At 40.5% G+C, this 21,102-nt stretch overlaps 2 protein-coding genes across 4 annotated transcripts in view; one reads left to right on the top strand and one right to left on the bottom strand.

The window, feature by feature from the left end:
- Positions 1 to 8,900, top strand: part of radil2a (Ras association and DIL domains 2a) — a 55,338-nt gene extending 46,438 nt beyond the window's left edge. The window contains exons 11-16 of one of the 2 annotated variants that reach the window (XM_061905733.1): positions 3,920 to 4,064; positions 4,164 to 4,294; positions 4,365 to 4,608; positions 8,125 to 8,219; positions 8,304 to 8,443; positions 8,522 to 8,900. In XM_061905733.1, the coding sequence (XP_061761717.1) occupies positions 3,920 to 4,064; positions 4,164 to 4,294; positions 4,365 to 4,608; positions 8,125 to 8,219; positions 8,304 to 8,443; positions 8,522 to 8,615 (849 nt within the window). In that variant the 3' untranslated portion in view covers positions 8,616 to 8,900. Of the gene's footprint in view, positions 1 to 3,919; positions 4,065 to 4,160; positions 4,295 to 4,364; positions 4,609 to 8,124; positions 8,220 to 8,303; positions 8,444 to 8,521 lie in introns of both variants that reach the window. The other variant, XM_061905732.1, reaches the window with a different exon arrangement.
- A 1,031-nt stretch (positions 8,901 to 9,931) lies between these two features.
- Positions 9,932 to 18,326, bottom strand: LOC133556108 (uncharacterized). 2 transcript variants are annotated; one of them, XM_061905729.1, is made up of 7 exons: positions 18,253 to 18,326; positions 16,096 to 17,649; positions 15,929 to 16,022; positions 15,751 to 15,836; positions 15,581 to 15,691; positions 15,387 to 15,499; positions 9,932 to 10,129 (listed from the first exon to the last, which is right to left on the bottom strand). In XM_061905729.1, the coding sequence occupies exons 2-5, from the start codon at positions 17,623 to 17,625 to the stop codon at positions 15,653 to 15,655; spliced, it is 1,749 nt and encodes a 582-aa protein (XP_061761713.1). In that variant the 5' UTR covers positions 17,626 to 17,649; positions 18,253 to 18,326; the 3' UTR covers positions 9,932 to 10,129; positions 15,387 to 15,499; positions 15,581 to 15,652. The 2 variants fall into 2 exon arrangements, with proteins under 2 accessions (XP_061761713.1, XP_061761712.1); XM_061905728.1 differs by having other exon boundaries at positions 17,977 to 18,315.
- Positions 18,327 to 21,102: the final 2,776 nt, after the last annotated feature.

Raw genomic sequence — 21,102 nt, 5'->3', positions numbered from 1 at the left:
AACAATAGGGACAAGTTTGGGGAGATTTTGACAAGTTTGGAGCCTTTTTATGAGTAATGACATGTTAATAGCATGTTAATAATATGTTAATACCAAACAAATTGTAAAACATTAACATTAAGTGTATAATAGTTGACAAAAAATATTTGCAGCACAAACAAATGGGACACGTTTGGGGAGGGTTTGAAAGGTTGGGAGGGGCTGTTATGAATAATAATACATTAACAACACATCAATATTCTTCTTATGAATAATAAGATGTTAATAACACATTAATAACATAACTGTAAAACGTTTACATTAAAATGTACAATAGTTAGACAACACATGTTTGCAGCAACAATGCAGCACAAACGACTAGGACAAGTTTGGTCGTTATGAATAATTAACGTTAATAACATAAATCTTCTAAAACATTAATAACATAAAAAGTATAACAGTCAGACAAAGAAATGTTTGCAGCACTAACCATTGAGGACAAGTTTGGGGAGATTTTGACAAGTTTGGACGCTTCTTATGAGTAATGATAGTTAATAACATGTTAATAAAACATTAATAACATGAAACTGTAAAACATTAACATGTATAATAGTTGGACAGAAATGATTTGCAGCACAAACAAATGGGACAAGTTTGGGGAGTGTTTGACAGGGTGGGAGGGGCTGTTATGAATAATGTTAATAACACATTAATATTCTTCTTATGAATAATAATATGTTAATAACATAACAGCTGTAAAACGTTAACATTAAAAAGTACAGTAGTTAGACAACAAATGTTTGCTGCACCAATGCAGCGCAAGCGACTAGGACAAGTTTGGCCATTATGAATAATAAACGTTAGTAACATCAATCTTATAAAACATTAATAACATAAAAAGTATAACAGTCAGACAAAGTAATGTTTGCATTACCAACTAACGATTGGGGACAAGTTTGGAAGCAACTTTTGAGTAGTGACACGTTAATAACATGTTAATAACTCGTTAATAACTCGTTAATAACGTAAAACTGTAAATGTAAAAGATTAACTTTAAGCATATAATAGTTGGACAAAAGTTATTTGCAGCACAAACAAGTGGGACACGTTAGGGGAGAGTTTGACAGGGTGGGAGGAGCTGTTATGAATAATATTATGTTAATAACACTGTAATAACATGTTAATAATATAAACATTATTCAATAACGCGGTAATTACACATTGATAACATAAGAATTATAAAACAATAACCGTAAAACTCTATTCGTTGCACAAAAATGTTTTGCAGCACAAACAATTGGGACAAGTTTGGGGAGATTTTGACGAGGTTGGGGAGGGGGCTAGTTATGAATAATAACAGGGTGATAACACGTTAATAACATTAAAAACTGTAAAATGTTAACATTGAATGTATAATAGACAAAAAAATCGTTGAAAAGCTTACCTGACATAATGCTTTTTTGGGACTGTCACGTCAATGTCACCTGACTCACGTGATTGTCACATGACCGTTACATGACTAACATGCGACTATCACATGACTGTCATGTCATGTGTTACTAGGAATGGGTTATACTTGTATAGTGCTTTTCTACACGCACACACACACATTGGTTATAATTTGGAATGGGGACCAAGTTTTTGATCATGACTTGTGGGGACCACCCTCTCTGCAGGTTGTGGAGACATTAAAAAAAGTAGGTAAAAAGGCTGCCCAGGTAGCTCATACACATCTTAAAATCTCTGGATTGATGAAGGAATGTGCTGATCATTCTTACTGGGGACCCTGGGGAAAAATGGTTAATATGGTTCACGGGCACCAAATTTAAATCATTTTGCATAATTCACATACATTTGTACGTGACTAGTGAGGACCATTAAAAAAAAAAAAGTTCAAACTAAATATGACATGATCCTCAGAACACAGCGCCACAGCTGTCCTCTTATAGGAAGTTTCACCACTTAAATGTTAAAGCAAATCCTGGATCTTCTGTGACATCACTGAAAACTGCTAATTAGCAGTAATGAAGTTGTTTGCAACTCCAACTACCATGTATTTACTGTAAGGTAATAAAGTTTTATAATCATGCTGTATGAAAAGGTCATCCTAAGGTACACTAAACCAGATTTTGTTTTTGGAAAAATATATTAGTTTTTAACTAAGGATGGATACCATACAGAATCACAGTACTATTAATACCAGGATAACAAATGTTTCACTTTTCACTGAGGCATCTTCAGAATGGATCTGACTATCATTTAAAAAGGTTTTCCGTTAGGGGACCTGGTTTTTTGTCCCCATACCATCAGAGGTCCCCTAAAGGGGACTGTGTAAACAGAGCGATGTCCCCATTAAGTCAGCATTGCCTGAACACACTTACACACACACACACACAAACACACACACACACACACACACACACACACTCATTCACACACTTATTCACACACTCATACACCCACACACATATTCACACAATCACACAAACATTCATTCTCACACTTATTTACACACACGCACGCACACACACACACTCATTCACTCACTCATTCACACAAGTTCACACTCTCAATCACACTCGTTAACACACACTCACACAAACACACACTCATTCACACACACGTTCACCAACTCATTCACACACACACTCATTCACACACTTTTTCACACACTCATACACCCACACACACATTCACACACTCATTCACACACACACGTTTGCACACACATTCACACAGTCACACAAACACTCATTCTCACACTTATTTACACACACACACACACACGCACGCACGCAAACACACACTCATTCACACTTACTTTCACGAACTCATTCACACACACACTCATGGACACACTTTTTCACACACTCATACACCCACACACATACACACACACACACACACACACAGTCACACACTCATTTACTCACTCATTCACACATGTTCACACACATTCGCACACGCACTCACACACATTTCACACACTCATACACACACATTCACACACTCATTCACACTCATTCACACACACACTCACACACGCACTACCACACATTTCACACACTCATACACACACATTCACACACTCATTTACTCACTCATTCACACATGCTCACACACACACAGTCATTCACACACACACTCACAAACTCATTCACACACACACTCATACACCCACACACATACACACACACACACACACACACAGTCACACACTCATACACCCACACCCACACACACACACACACACACGCACACACAGACACACACACATACACACACACACACAATCATTCACTCACTCATTCACACACACACTCACTCACTCACTCACACACATTTCACACACTCATACACACACACACACACACACACATGCACACACTCATTTACTCACTCATTCACACACACTCACACACTCACTCATTCACACACACTCACACACTCACTCACACACATTTCACACACTCATACACACACACACACACACACATTCACACACTCATTTACTCACTCATTCACACATGTTCACACACACGTTCACACACATATTCACACACACAAACACTCACACATTCATTCACACACACTCATTCACACACTCATTCACACACTCATTCAGACACTTATTCACACTCTTATACACACACACACACACACACACACACACACACTCATTTACTCACTCATTCACACATGTTCACATACACGTTCGCACACACACACACTCACACAAACACTCTCACACTCATTTACACACATTCACACACTCATTCACACACTGCTGGCCATACAAGGCCCAAGGACACAACCAGGATTTCGGAAGCTGGGGATCAAACCAGGAACCCTAAAGACGCTGGCGCGGCGACCAGTGTTGAACTTCATCCAGCGCAAAGCGTTCTTGGAAGGTCCTAGAATGTGTGCTTGATGTTTGCAGGCGTCCTGGACGTCTTTGAGGGCGGAGTTTGGCGCCTTAAACGCGGCGCAGCTGCAGCACATGCTGACGCACTACAACACTGGGAGGAGTCAGCCCAGCGCGTGGAGTCCTGGAGCCGACCAATCAGAGGAGGCCGTCAGGACGGGTGAGAGCCATTGTTCATTGTGAGACAAGTTGCAACACGGCGGCCGTCGTTTCCCCAAAAGTGCCGAGTCAGGCGGATCTCATTGTGTGTCTGCAGCAGACATCTTGGAGAACTTTGAGCAGCACCCCCCCCTCATCCTGCCCAGCAGAACCTTCTTCCTGGACCGCCATGACCCCGCCCTCCTGCAGCAGCTGGCCCGTCTGCGAGAGGTCATAGGTCAACTCCGAGAGGTCAGTGTGAGAAAGGCGGAGCTTTTTCTGCCAGCTTCTTGACTGAAGGATTCTCCCCCCCACCTCTCAGGTCCCCTCGGCACCCGGCGGGACCTGCCCGGGTCCAGTACCCCGGGACCCTCCCACTGAGACGACGCCCACTGAGACGCCGAGTTGCCATGGCGACATAAGGAGCTGTCAGGAGGTTCTGGTCGACAAGTTGAAGAGTCTGGAAGTGGACCGGCAGAACCTGCCTACGGACCCCTCCTGCCTGCTGACCCCGCCCAACACGCCCCAGGTAGCACAGCAGGAGGCGGAGCTTCAGCAAGGCAGCGGTAAGATGGACGCACACACACACAGCAAATTTGACATGTGTACACCTCAGTGTCACATTGCTTGGTCGTTTACATTACATTTTAGCTGTCTGCATGCTAATGTTAGCATTTAGGTTCGGCTTGCGCGTATTGTCGGCTCGCTCACGCAGTTCCATACTTGCCAACCTTGAGACCTCCGATTTCGGGAGGAGGAGGTGGGGGGTGGGGTGGAGGTGTGGTTAAGAGGGGATGAGTATAAATCACCAAGTCGAGTATTTCATATATATTTATATAAATATACAAATATATATATACGTATGAAATACTTGACTTTCAGTGAATTATAGCTAAAAATATTATTTTATTATATATATAAATAAAAGAAATAGTTGAATTTCAGACGGCACCTATCAAATACACAGTAATAAAAACACAGTTGTTCTACTAACTCTACTGTGCTTGCTGGTTACTAAAAAAAACAACAACACTTAGCTTTCACTATTTGAGTAACCTTTGTTCTGCCATTTGCGTACTGGCGTGAGTCACTTGCCGTCAGGTGCAAAACACCACGTAAATCGTTGGCCAATCAAAAAGCAACCCCATAACGCTATAGCCAACATTCACCAGGAGATGACAACATAGAATCACTCTATTACAGACGGCGTCACCATGCCTGTAACTTCCTCGTTCTTCTGCTTCGTCTCCTTATGTGTGCAGTTTTTTACTAAAATCCGTAGATGTTGTAACGTGATTGGGCAGGTAAGCTGTTTATATAACAGGAAAGCGGACCTGAAAACAGGTTGTCCCCACTCATGTCCGCATGGAGCTGGAGGGGTCGTGAATTTCGGGAGAATTTCGAGAGAAAATTTCTTCCGGGAGAGGCGCTGAATTTCGGGAGTCTCCCGGAAAATCCGGGAGGGTTGGCAAGTATGCGCAGTTCCGCAATTTGACAGCATTGACTGGCAATTTCTTCCGAAAGACGAGAGCTTCTTCCCAACGTGATGTTTGAAGCATTTCTTTTAATAAGGTGGTGTTTTATGGGGACGGAGCTTCAGAAAATTTTTTTTTTTTTTACTGGAAATGTTCTAGTTTAGGGCCCCTAAGAGATCTATGACTGGGGGAATACAGTTGCAAAATTCGCACAAAAATAGCTTGCCGATGCTAGCATGCTAACTGTTAGCATAGGTCAAGTATCGAGTTCTATGACTGGGGGTATATACCGTACTTCCTTGAATTGCCGCAGGGCATATAGTATGCGCCTGCCTTGAATTACTGCCGGGTCAAACTCGCTTCCCAAAATAATTAGCGCATGCTTGGTATTACCGCCTGGTCAAACTCGTGATGTCACGAGTGACACTTCCCCTGTCATCATTTTCAAAATGGGGGAGGCTGATTTCAATACCGGTAATTTGAAATCGCATAAAGGGAAGAAGATTAGGAGATATTCAGTAGGATTTAAGGTCCAAGCTTACATCACACTGTAATTTTTACCGCATGCATTTGGTAAGCGCAGGAGTGAGAAGAGGTTTTAAATTAATTAGCGCCCCGGCGGCAATTCAAGGAAATACGGTAGTTGCAAAACTAGCACAAAAAATAGCTTGCTGATGCTAGCATGCTAACTTTTAGCATATGTCAAGTACCTAGTTATATGCTTGGAGGTATGCAGTTGTAAAATTAGAACCAAAAAAAAGCTTGCTGATGTAATTTTAGCATACTGACAGTTTGCAATAGCCATGTATTAATCTATATGACTAGGGGGTACTGCAATGAGGTGGCGACTTGTCCAGGGTGTACCCAGCCCTCCGCCCGATTGTAACTGAGATAGGCACCAGCGCCCCCCGGAACCCTAAAGGGGAATAAGCGGTAGTAAAATGGATGGATGCACGGATGGACTCGGGGACATACAGTTGCAAAACTCGCACAAAAAATAGCTTACTGATGCCAGCATGCTAACTATTAGCATATGTCAAGTACCTAGTTGTATGACTGGGGCATACAGTTGCAAAAATTGCACAAAAATAGCTTGCTGATGCTAGCATACTAAGTGTTAGCATATGTCAAGAACGTAGGTATATGACTGGGGGCATGCAGTTGCAATATTAGCCAAATAAATAGCTTACTGTTGTTATTTTAGCATTCTAACAGTTAGCAATTGCTATGTACCAAATTATATGACTTGGCGTATACAGTAATAAAACTTGGACAAAAAATAGCTTGCCGATGCTAGCATGCTAACTGTTTGCATATGTCGAGTACCTAGTTATATGACTGGGGGTATACAGTTGCAAAATTAGCAAAAAAAACAAATTGTTTGGTAATGCTATTTTAGCATGTTAACAGTTAGCAATTACCATGTACCAAGTTATATATGACTTGGGGACATACAATTGCAAAACTTGCACTAAAAAAATAGCTTACCGATGGAAGCATGTTTACTGTCAGCAAATGTCAAGTACCTAGTTATATTACTGGGGTATACAGTTGCAAAAATAGCACAAAAATAGCTTGCTGATACTAGCAGGCTAACTGCTAGCATATCTCAAGTATGTAGTTATATGACTGAGGGTATACAGTTGCAAAATTAGCCAAATAAATAGCTTACTGTTGTTATTTTAGCATTCTTACAGTTAGCTAATGCCATGTACCAAAATATATGACTTGGGGTGTACAAATATAAAACTCGCACGGAAAATAGTTTGCCGATGCTAGCATGCTAACTGTTAGCATATGTTGAGTACCTAGTTATATGACTGAGGGTATACAGTTGCAAAATTAGCAAAAAAAAAAAAAAAAAGCTTTCTGGTTTTATTTTAGCACGCTAACAGTTAGCAATTTCCATGTACCAAGTTATATGAATCGGGGTTATATAAACTTGCAAAACTTGCACAAAAAATAGTTTGCTGACGCGAACATTCTAACTGTTAGCATATGTCAATTACCAAGTTATACCCCTGGGGGTATACAGTTGCAAAATTAGCCCCCCCAAAAAATAGCTTGCTGGTGTTATTCTAGCATGCTAACAGTTAGCAATTGCTCTGTACCAAGCTATATGACTTGGGGGTATACAGTTGAAAAACCCGCACAAAAAATAACTTGCCGGTTTTAGCATGCTAACAGTTAGCGGTTATGTGCCAAGTTTTATGACTCTTGGATGAACGGCTGGGAAATTAGCTGCAAAATCCAACCATTCCAAGACATGCTGTTTAGAAATGAAATCCCAACTTTGTTGGTACGAGGCGGCGTGCTCCCATGATGCTTTGCTGCAAAGTGCGCTAATCCTTTAATCGGGCCAAGAATGACAGCGAGGTTCCGATGCGAGAACAGAAAAGAGCGTTTGACCGTCATGAGAATTTACAGTCGACTTGTTGCAGGGAATCTTAATCGCTTTGTTCTGCATGGGGGGGGGGGTTAGACTGCATGCTGGGAACGGCTGCAGGGGGCAAGGGTCTTAGGTGCGTTACCACTTCCTGCCACACGAGGCAGTGTCGCCTGATATTGAAATCCAGTGGCGTGATTTGAAGTTTGCGTGTGCCGCAGGAGAAGAAGACAAAGGAGGGGAGCGCGAGGACGTGTTCACCGTGCACGTCCACAGAGGACCTCACGGTCTCGGCCTGGCGCTGGTAGACGGGACGGTACGACGCCACGCCGCTTCCGACCAATCCAATGTCTCCCTGCGTGTGACGTCACCTGCCTCCGTTTTTTTGTGTGTTGAGCAGAAGACGCCGCTGGGGATGAGCGGGATCTACGTTAAGTCCCTGGTCCCCGAGTCTCCCGCGGCGTTGTGTCGGCGACTCCAGACCGGGGATCGGATTCTGGCGGTGAACGGCGTCAGCCTGGTGGGTCTGGACTACAGCGTGTGAGTACGCCCCCCCCACCCCGCCCTTCCCGGTGCGCCATGCCTCGTACTCACCTTTGTCACCTTTTTGGTCCGCAGCGGCCGAGAACTGATTCGCTCCTCGGGGGACTCGCTGAGACTCCTGGTGGCCAAGATGGACGCTGGCAAGGACTCGCAGGTCACCAAATGCTGAACAGGAAGTCAAGCCTACTTCCTGCTTCCTCGCACGTCCTGTTTCTCTTTCTCTCTCCCACACACACACACATACATACATACACACACACACACACACACACACACACACATACACAAGCACACGCACATTCACAGACACACGCAGGAAACCAAAAGTGATTAAAAAAAGTTTTGTATGGTTGAAATGTTTTTACTGATTTGTATTTATAAAGTTGTTTTCACACCTTGTAATATTTATACACGCCTTCTTCTGCATCAAAATAAATCTTATTTTTGTCTCCGACTTCCTGTGTCCATGTGGCAGCTGGCGGCTGCAGGTCATCAGGAATGTGGGCGGAGTGCCCGGGTGTGTCAGCACGCCACCACATTTTTTTTTTCCACTGCACACATCACAAATATATAACTTGATGTATATATATAGACTGTGGCTTTTGACCACGAGTGTGTGTGTGTGTGTGTGTGTGTGTGTGTGTGTGTGTGTGTGTGCCAATGTACGTTTGTATGTAAAACAAGTTATATAACATGGAAAAAAGAAATCTTAACTTTAACGTGAAATATTGACTTTGTAAACAAAGCAGTCGACTAAAATAATAGTAAATAATATTGGAAAGGTGGCGACTTGTCCAGGGTGTACCCTGCCTTCCGCCCGATTGTAGCTGAGATAGGCGCCAGCGCCCCCCGCGACCCCGAAAGGGAATAAGCGGTAGAAAATGGATGGATGGATGGCAAACTGATAAACTTGGAAGTGTTCGCGCGCTCTCTTGCGGTTATGTGCAGTACTGCATGCATCTTGGTTTCAATTTCCTCCTGAATGACCAATTTTACTCTTGATTTTAATCCTATTCAATAATTATATCCAACCTACTTACATTATAACAACATACGCTTTGTCAATTGATAGGAAAGTAGGTGTTAATCACAAAGATTATTATCAAGCCTTAAATCAGGTTGATTATACTACTACTCAGATATACTGCGAAAAGCAATGACTTATACTTCCATAGTGCTAACATAAATGCATTTTGACTAAATTAATAAGGAATATGTTTAACTAAACTGTCAATAAAATTAAAGCTCAATCGAAAATGAAGCTACACTTTCGCCATCATTTTTACACTTTAAAAACTTCTGTATTACTTGAGCGCCACTCTTCTTGTTTGATATTGTCATTACTGCCACAAGTGGTGGAAACGTGTATTACAACTAAGGAGCTGAGAAAACACTCTTTTTGCTGGCCCTCAATGAGCCCCGACCCTATGGTTAGAAAACACTGGTTTAAAATAACAAACATGAACTTAAAGCAGACACAGTAAATAGTGAAACTTGTCATTTATTTAAAATACATTAAAAAGGATTTAAATAAAATAAATATTACTTAAGACATTGGAAAAACATTTTCCGATCATCATCATCGCTGGGAATCTGTAATGATGGTGGTCGCCATTGCAGGTTGTCCATGTGGCTTCCAGGTCCTGACTCGGTCCAGCACAGGTAAGACGTAAGACATGTCACCTGACACAAACCAAAGTCAATCATTAAAGTTAAATGTGTATATACAAACATACACACATCCATCCATTTTCTACATTTGTATACATTTATACACATGTATATACACACACACATATATATATACACATATGTCTATATATATATATATATATAAATAAACACACACACGTGTGTATATATATATATATACACACACACAATGTGTATATATATATATATATAGACACACATACATATGTATATATACATATATACACACATGTGTATATATATATATATACACGTGTGTGTGTGTGTGTGTGTATATATGTATATATACACACACACACACACACACACACACACACACACACACACACACACACACACACATGTATATATATATATATATATATATATATACAAACCTTGTTTCCATATGAGTTGGGAAATTGTGTTAGATGTAAATATAAACAGAATACAATGATTTGCAAATTATTTTCAACCCATATTCAGTTGAATATGCTACAAAGACAACATATTTGTCGTTCAAACGGATAAAAATGTTCTTTTCTGAAAGTGATCATTAACTTTAGAATTTGATGCCAACAACACTTGACAAGGAAGTTGGGAAAGGTGGCAATAAATACTGATAAATTTGAGGAATGCTCATCAAAAACTTATATAGAACATCCCACAGGTGTGCAAGCTAATCGGGAACAGGTGGGTGCCATGATTGGGTATAAAAACAGCTTCCCAAAAAATGCTCAGTCTTTCACAAGAAAGGATGGGGCGAGGTACATCCCTTTCTCCACAACTGCATGAGAAAATAGTCAAACAGTTTAAAAACAACATTTCTCAAAGTGCAATTGGAAGAAATTTAGGGATTTCAACGTCTACGGTCCATAATATCATCAAAAGGTTCAGAAAATCTGGAGAAATCCCTCCACGTAAGCGGCATGGCCAGAAAACCAACATTGAATGACCGTGACCTTCAATCCCTCAGACAGCACAGTATCAAAAACCGACATCAATCTCTAAAGGATATCACCACATGGGCTCAGGAACACTTCAGAAAACCACTGTCACTAAATACAGTTCGTCATTACATCTGTAAGTGCAAGTTAAAGCTCTACTATGCAAAGCGAAAGCTATTTATCAACAACATCCAGAAACGCCGACGGTTTCTCTGAGCCCGAGGTCATCTAAGATGGACTGATGCAAAGTGGAAAAGTGTTCTGTGGTCTTACGAGTCCACATTTCAAATTGTTTTTGAAAATATTCGACATTGTGTCATCCGGCTCAAAGGGGAAGCCAGCCATTCAGACTGTTATCGACGCAAACTTCAAAAGCCAGCATCTGTGATGGTATGGGGGTGCATTAGTGCCCAAGGCATGGGTAACTTACACATCTGTAAAAACATCATTAATGCTGAAAGGTACATACGGGTTTTGGAACAACATATGCTGCATCTAAGCGCCGTCTTTTTAATGGACGCCCCTGCTTATTTCAGCAATACAATGCCAAGCCACATTCAGCAGGTGTTACAACAGCGTGGCTTCATAAAAAAAGAGTGCTAGTACTTTCCTGGCCCGCCTGCAGTCCAGAACTGTTTCCCATCGAAAATATGTGGCGCATTATGAAGCGTGAAATACGACTGATGCTCTACATAAAACAAGAATGGGAAGGAATTCCACTTTCAAAGCTTCAACAATTAGTTTCCTCAGTTCCCAAACGTTTATTGAGTGTTGTTAAAAGAAAAGGTGATGTAACAGTGGTGAACATGCCCTTTCCCAACTACTTTGGCACGTGTTGCAGCCATGAAATTCTAAGTTAATTATTTGCAAAAAAAAAAAGTTTATGAATTTAAAAATCAAATATCTTGTCTTTGTAGTGCATTCAATTGAATATGGGTTGAAAAGGATTTGCAAATCATTGTATTCCGTTTATATTTACATCCAACACAATTTCTCAACTCATATGGAAACGGGGTATACACACACACACGTGTGTATATATGTATGTATATATATATATATATATATATATATATATATATATATATATACAGTGGGGCCAATAAGTATTTAGTCAGCCACCGATTGTGCAAGTTCTCCCACTGAAAATGATGACAGACGTCTGTAAATTTCATCATAGTTACAACTGTGAGAGAGACAGAATGTAAAAAAAAAAAATAATCGAGTAATTAACATTGTAGGAATTTTAAAGAATTCATTTGAAAAATATGGTGGAAAATAAGTATTTGGTCACTTCAAACAAGGAAGATCTCTGGCTTTCCCAGACCTGTAACTTCTTCTTTAATAACCTCTTCTGTCCTCCACTCGTTACCTGTATTAATGGAACCTGTTTGAACTCGTTATCTGTATAAAAGACACCTGTCCACAGCCTCAAACAATCAGACTCCAAACTCCACTATGGCCAAGACCAAAGAGCTGTTGAAGGACACCAGGAAAATAATTGTAGACCTGCACCAGACTGGGAAGAGTGAATCTACTATAGGGAAGTAGCTCGGTGTGAAAAAATAAACTGTGGGAGCAATTATCAGAAAATGGAAGACATACAAGACCACTGATAATCTCCCTCGATCTGGGGCTTCACGCAAGATCTCATCCCGTGGGGTCAAAATGATCATGAACAAAAATCCCAGAACCACACGGGGGGACCTGGTGAATGACCTGCAGAGAGCTGGGACTAAAAAAACAAAGGTTACCGTCAGTAACACACTACGCCGACAGGGAATCAAATCCTGCAGTGCCAGACGTGTCCCCCTGCTTAAGCCTGTGCATGTCCAGGCCCGTCTGAAGTTTGCCAGAGAGCACATGGATGATACAGCAGAGGATTGGGAGAATGTCATGTGGTCAGATGAAACCAAAATAGAACTTTTTGGTATTAACTCAACTCGTCGTGTTTGGAGGAAGAAGAATACTGAATTGCATCCCAAGAACACCACACCTACTGTGAAGCATGGAGGTGGAAACATCATGCCTTGGGGCTGTTTTTCTGCTAAGGGGACAGGACGATTGATCCGTGTTAAGTAAAGAATGAATGGGGCCATGTATCATAAGATTTTGAGCCAAAACCTCCTTCCATCAGTGAGAGCTTTGAATGGTTGACCAAATACTTATTTTCCACCATAATTTACAAATAAATTCTTTAAAATTCCTACAATGTGAATTCCTAGATTTTTTTTTTTCACATTCTGTCCCTCACAGTTGAAGTGTAGCTATGACGAAAATTACAGACCTCTGTCATCATTTTAAGTGGGAGAACTTGCACAATCGGTGACTGACTAAATACTTTTTTGCCCCACTGCACACATATACTGTATATATATATATATATATATATATATATATATATATATAATTAGGGCTGTGAATCTTTGGGTGTCCCACGATTCGATTCAATATCAATTCTTGGGGTCACGATTCGATAATATATCGATATTTTCGATTCTCGATTCAAAAATTATATTTTTCCGATTCCAAACTATTCTGTATTCATTCAATACATAGGATTTCAGCAGGATCTACCCCAGTCTGCTGACATGCTAGCAGAGTAGTGTATTTTTGTAAAAAGCTTTTATAATTGTGAAGGACAATGTTTTATCAACTGATTGCAATAATGTAAATTTGTTTTAACTATTAAACGAACCAAAAATATGACTTATTTTATCTTTGTGAAAATATTGGACAAAGTATGTTGACAAGCTTATGAGATGCGATGCAAGTGTAAGCCACTATGACACTTTATTTTTACAAATGTCTAATGATAATGTCAATGGGGGATTTTTAATCACTGCTATGCTGAAATTATAACTAATATTGATACTGTTGTTGATGATATTAATTTTTGTTTCACTACTTTTGGTTTGTTCTGTATTGTGTTTGTGTCTCCTCTCAATTACTCTGTTTATTGCAGTTCTAAGTGTTGCTGGGTCAGGTTTGGTTTTTTGGAATTGGATTGCATTGTTATGGTATTGCTGTTTAGTGGTTTGTTGGATTGATTAAAAAAAAAATATATATATATATATATTTTTTTTTTAAATAAAAAAATAAAATAAAATCGATTTTTAAAAAATTTGAATCGATTCTGAATCGCACCACATAAACAATTCGATTCGTATTCGAATCAATTTTTTCCCCACACCCCTAATATATATACATATATTACATTATATATTATATATTATATATATTATATTATATTATATTATATACAAAGCGCTTTGAGTACCTTGAAGGTAGAAAAGCGCTATACAAGTACAACCCATTTATCATTTATTTATTTACATATATATATATACATATATATTTACATATATATATACATATATATATATTATATTATATTATATATATATATTATATTATATACAAAGCGCTTTGAGTACCTTGAAGGTAGAAAGGCGCTATACAAGTACAACCCATTTATCATTTATTTATTTACATATATATATACATATATATTTACATATATATATACATATACATATATACCCCTTATATATATACATATATTACATTATATATTATATATTACATTATATATTATATATATCATATTATATTATATACAAAGCGCTTTGAGTACCTTGAAGGTAGAAAAGCGCTATACAAGTACAACCCATTTATCATTTATTTATTTACATATATATATATATATATATACACACACACACACATACATACATACATATAAATATACATACATTCATATATATACATACATACATTTTACATTTACATCAATATAAATATATATATTACTGGAAACATACAGTACAGATCAAAAGTTTGGACACACCTTCTCATTCAATGTGTTTCTTTACTTTAATGATTATTTACATTGTAGATTGTCACTGAAGGCATCACAACTATGAATGAACACATGTGGGGTTATGTACTTAACAAAAAAAGGTGAAATAACTGAAAATAAGTTTTATATTCTATTTATATTCTATAGCCACCCTTGGTTCTAATTACTGTTTTGCAAACTCTTGGCATTCTCTCGATGAGCTTCAAGAGGTAGTCACCTTAAAGGGTTTTCACTTCACAGGTGTCATAGTTTTGATGCCTTCAGTGACAATCTACAATGTAAATAAATAGTCATGAAAATAAAGAAAACACATTGAAATGAGGTGTGTCCAAACCTTTGGCCTGTACTGTGTACACACACACACACACACACACACACGCGCACACGCACACAAATAAATATATGTGTGTGTGTGTGTCATTTTGTGTTAAAATATTACCAGGAAGTTTGTCTTGAGCTCACATGCACACGCACGCCGCTTTCCATGACAACACAAAGCAGAAGGCATGGTCAGAAAAGCTCCGTCGCCCCAGATGAGAGCTGTCGAAAGTTCTGAATGAAAAAAATACCGAAAGGTTAAACATCTCCACTTAACCAATCTTAAATTATAAATTACTGCAGTAATCTGTTTACTTTTGTGAACCGTAGTTGCAATCACTCCTGTGCCATGTGACCCTCAAGACAGAGGGGCATCCTGCGGCGTGGTCACCTGACATGTCGCCGCGTCGCTCGCCACAACTCACTCTGTTGCAGACAACACTTAAAGGTCAAAGGTTGTGACAGGAAGTAGGAAAATAACTAACCTTTATGTGTCTTTGATGTTGATAATGCTGCGTCATGTGATGCTGGCGACATCTCATTGAGAAATTGTCTTCATTTAGAACACAACCTGAACACACACACACACACACACATACTGGTTAAACACACACACGCACACGCACACACACACACAAACACACTCAGACACACAGACAGTACCTGTGTGGCATGCACAGGTGTAGTGATAACTCTGCGTGCATCCTTTCTGGGAACATCCCATAATAGCTCCAGGTCGCTGGCACAAGGAACACACCTGAAATAGAAAGTAGAGTTGAGTCTCGGCATGATGTCATCCGCAAGCGGATGCCCTATGACCCCGGACCGACCGTGTGGCGTGTGGCGCTCGCCGCCTCCTCCAGGCCGTACAGCTTTCCTCTGACCAGGAAAACGCCGGCGCTCCAGATGCCGCAGTCTTCGTGGATCCAACGCTCTTCTTCCCCGCCATGGCTGGTCCGGGGGGCGTGGTCAGGATAATAGGGCCCGTGGAGGTCGCCGAGGCCTCGGAGGTTGCTCGCATGACCGCAAAGGTAGCACAGCGGCGTCGCCGGACTTGCGCCGGCGGCTACATGTCGAGCCAGACGGAAACAGGATGTCTTGGGTAGGAAACCGGAAGCGGCGGTGGACGTTTGATCTTTCAGGCGTCCGTCCTGCTGGTCTTCCTTGTGGTTGACCACTGTGCAAAGGCGGTCCTGCACACGCACAAACGGACAAAATATGTCTGAACTCCTCCTCTTCTGTTTGGAATCTCGGACTTTGATCGGCGCCGGCGGCGGCGAGAAACGAGCCAACACCGCTCGTCGTCTCGTCAAAGCCGCCGCCCTCCTGCCGGCTCCTTTTCTCCGCCCACTTCGCTTTGCAGTGACCTCCCTCAGTTTTGTCGGTGTGCGTCTGCAGGCGGCGAGCGGGATCTGGGAGTCGGGCTGACGCTCAGCCTTTGTCTTGGATGAGGGAGGATCCTCAGCGCACTGGGCAGCGGCAGGGGGACGACCATCGTCGGAGCTGGACGAGCGCAGCGCGTACGTCATCACGTCGCCAGAGTCGCAACTTTCGTAATAAATTCCCACTGCGTCCTTTTTCACGCGCCTCGTCAAGCGGTGGCGAGGGAGGTGAGAAAAAACAGGGCACTTGCTGATCCGACTGCTGCGTTTGCCCTCAGTGGGCGGAGTTTCAATCTGCTCGGCATTCTCCAAATTCCTCCTTTGACGGGAAATATTTGGTCTTTTCAGTGTCACCTTGGTAACGGGAACTTCCACCACGTCGCTGTCATCGCTGGAGGCGTCCACGCGGGAGTAGGCGGAGTCAGCATAGACGGAGCTCAGGTCCGACAGGAGGACCACGGGTCTGGCGTGATGCGGGGGGATGTCGCCCGAGCTGTCGGACGACTCCTCCAAGGACGAGCTGTCTCGGCTCGGTGAGCTCAGGAGCGCCGTGCCTTGGCGACAGAAGCCTGGCGAGGACGCCGCGGCCGACTCCACCACGTGTCGTACGCCGTCCGCGACAAAAGGGGCGCACAAGAGCGGCTGCTTGGACGTGGACAGCAGGACAATGACATCAGAGCTGCTGGCGCTGTCCTCCTCGCCACTGCTGTCCATGTCATCGGCCCCGTAGAAGCCGGAACACCAAAGGTCGCCATGAACGCCCTCGCGGTAAAGGCCGGGGCTGAGGCTGGCGTTCGAATAGCTGCCTGGCTCAACGCCGGCACCCGCATCGGGCCGCAACATGGCTCTGGTCCTGCACGGTGCATCGAGGTGAGGGCTGGCCGGGCGTCTGTGGTACCACTCTGGCTTCTTGGCGAGGTCCTGGACGGGGGCGTGGCTTCTGGGCACTACAGAGAAGCTCTTAGACAGGTCCATCATGGCCGCCAGGCTCCGCCTCCATCACTGAAAACAATCAGTAGCACAGTAACACACAATATAAAGGAGCAATTAAAACACTTCTCATTTGCGCCTCTACAACACAGATCACTATTAACAAGGAGCTATGTAAATTCTTTTTTTTAACGTTTTTGTTATGTTTCAACATTTACACGTCATTCATATTGTTTTGTAACATTAACATCGATACTTTCTGTCATGAAGACATGATTACACAAAGACTCGTCGTTTGTTACTTAATATCTAAACGTTATTCAAGAGGATTAGTACAACGTGGCACAATGAAAAAAACAACTAATAAGTAATTAAGGGTACATTCGTTGTTTTTTTTACCAGAGGTTTCAAATTAGACTCTTTCTTCCCCATCGCTCAGCTCGGTCACCGGCTTTTAGCTTAGCTTAGCATATGTTAGCTTAGCAGGCCTAGCACAGCTTGCTGGCGTCTTAGCTGGCATAGCACGCACACGTCACCGTTACAAATGAGCAACGTGTTTGTACGCGTGACGAGCAGCCACGTAGAATATACACTTTTTAAACTCCAGGCAGACACAAGTAGGCGTGTTTCGCACTCATGCAGCGATGATGTAGCACTTAGCTAGTGTTAGCTAACCGACTGCAGGCAGCAGCTGTCATCTTGGTGGAGTCAAGCATCCATCACGCACAAAGGTCCTAACCGGAAATTGATGCAGGGTGTTCGAAGTAAACGCTAACGTAGAGCTAAAACTAGTAAAATAACTGTGTTGGGAGGTTTTAAAAATGTTTTTTTATACGGCTAAAATACATATTCCATCCATCTAACTTGAAGTTTGCGTTTAAGGGCTTTCACGTACTTTTTATTTGTATTTTATACTTTTGTTTTGAAATATCTGCCTGGAAAAGACCAATTCTCAAACATACCAACTTGATGGTATTTACAGGATCAGTGTAGTGCGATACCATTCATTTTCTTTCCGATCCGATATCGAGTAAATTTCAGGCTGGTTGATTGATTGATAGAAACGTTTATTTGCAGATTGCACATTACAGTACATATTCCGTACAATTAAACACTAAATGGTAGAGGTGTGGGGAAAAAATCGATTCGAATACGAATCGAATCGTTTATGTTGTGCAATTCAGAATGGATTCTAATTAAAAAAAAAACGATTTTTTTCAAATATATATATATATTTTTAATCAATTCAACAAACCACTAAACAGCAATACCATAACAATGCAATCCAGTTCCAAAACCAAACCTGACCCAGCAACACTCAGAACTCCAATAAACAGAGCAATTGAGAGGAGACAAACACGACACAGAACAAACCAAAAGTAGTGAAACAAAAATTAATATTATCAACAACAGTACCAATATTAGTTATAATTTCAGCACAGCAATGATTAAAATTCCCTCATTGACATTATCATTAGACATTTATAAAAAAATTTAAAAAGTGCCATAGTGGCTTTCACTTGCATCGCATCTCATAAGTTTGACAACACACTGTGTCCAATGTTTTCACAAAGATAAAATAAGTCATAATTTTGGTTCGTTTAACAGTTAAAACAAATTTACATTATTGCAATCAGTTGATAAAACATTGTCATTTACAATTATAAAAGCCTTTTACAAAAATCTACTACTCTGCTAGCATGTCAGCAGACTGGGGTAGATCCTGCTGAAATCCTATGTATTGAGTGAATACAGAATCGTTTTGAATCGGAAAAATATCGTTTTTGAATCGAGAATCGAAAAAAATCGATATATTATCGAATAGTGACCCCAAGAATCGATATTGAATTCAATCGTGGGACACCCAAAGATTCACAGCCCTACTAAATGGTAACACCCGAATAAAATAGAAGATTAAAATAAAATAAAAAAGACATTAAAAACAAAGAGAAGTAGCTGGTGTCAGGTATAGGCAGACATCATCTATTGGGAGTGATTATACAGCTGAATGGAGTGCGAAATGAAGGAGATACCGATCCAATACCAATACAATTGCAACTGGTATGTGTCTGCTAAAATTTAAAAAGTTGAGGTTTCAAATAATAATTTATCAAAACGGAATGTAATGAGAAAAAGCACCTCTAACACAACGTTTTGTCTTCAAATAAAAATATCAATTTTTAGCATTTTTTTCAAGTATCAAAATGACCCCCATTTGATTTTTAATTAAGTAGCCCTTGGTTGAAAACGTTTTTTAAAAATGTATAAAATAAGCTCTCAATTTTTTATAAAATATACTTAAAATATAAACTTTTTTTTGACAATTAACTAAAAAAAACTAATGCATGAATTGTTTAAAAAAAATTAAAACAATGATAAACACTGTACAGTAACTATTACTATTTTCATGCAGGTATAATATTTTGATACAGTAGGTTACGCAGTTACACAATCATATTATCATTATTTTCCATTCTTTTCTTCCATGGAGAAAGTTAAAATGTAAGAAAAAAAGACAAAAAGCTAAAATCTTCGAATAATTAAAAATAATATACTTAGTCACCATATACAAAGCTGACACACTGTTTTAAACATTTTTGAAAATAAAAATTGCCCCCACAAACCTTTGACTTTTCAGTATGCAGCCTTTGGTGGAAAAAGTTTGGAAACTCCTGAACCAGTGTGAAAAGTATTTTTCATTTGAGAATTGATATTACAGCACAAAGGTCTGGTTTTGACACTGCCAATCAGGGACATGCACATGATTATAGAGGAGGAGGGGCTCACAGTCAGAAAAGGGCAGGACATTTTTTTGGGGTCCTTTACACAATATGGAAATTAATGTAAAATTAAATTTGCTAATAGGAAGCTAACTACTTAGCTGTGTGTCCTTTGTAGGTAAAAGTGATTGCCACTTCTTTTGTGTCAACAAATTATTGTCATAATGAGTTAATTCACATTGTCATAGGCTTGGAAGACATGAAAAGCAACAAAACACTGGTCTATTATTAGGCTATTTATTGTTAAAGATAAGCACTTTAATATTGAACATTGAACAGTGCAACATGAACTTCGAAAAAAATGAAATAAAATACCCCAATTGAAAAAATTTCAATGTGAAAATCTGTCCTTCCTTTAACTTGATGAAAACACCATTAAGTTGCAACTTATGGTCTTTCTCACTTAATTCTCAGACTAAACAACTGAAACGCAATACAACTTTATATCTAAACCTCTACTGTGAGAGAAATACGATCCGCCGTAAACACAGTGCATTTTACTTCCTGTCCCGCACGATCCGCCCTGCTCTGTGCTCAATTGATGCGCTGTGCTCAATTGATACGCTGTGCTCCGACGTCCGGCAAAAACAGCAGCTGACACATTGAATAATAGAATAATACAGCGTTTTTCGGAAATATTACCCATATTAGATGCTGAATAAGTGGACGGCGACTAGAGCATAACTCACAGGTTCAAGTTGCTCTACTGTCACGTCTCCTCAGGCTGCAGTCGGCTCTCTCCTCT

Source organism: Nerophis ophidion, linkage group LG07 (assembly GCF_033978795.1).
Source record: "Nerophis ophidion isolate RoL-2023_Sa linkage group LG07, RoL_Noph_v1.0, whole genome shotgun sequence".
Lineage (NCBI taxonomy): Eukaryota > Metazoa > Chordata > Actinopteri > Syngnathiformes > Syngnathidae > Nerophis > Nerophis ophidion.
Note: the sequence above shows the minus strand (reverse complement) of the source record. Positions and strands in the feature narration are given on the sequence as shown.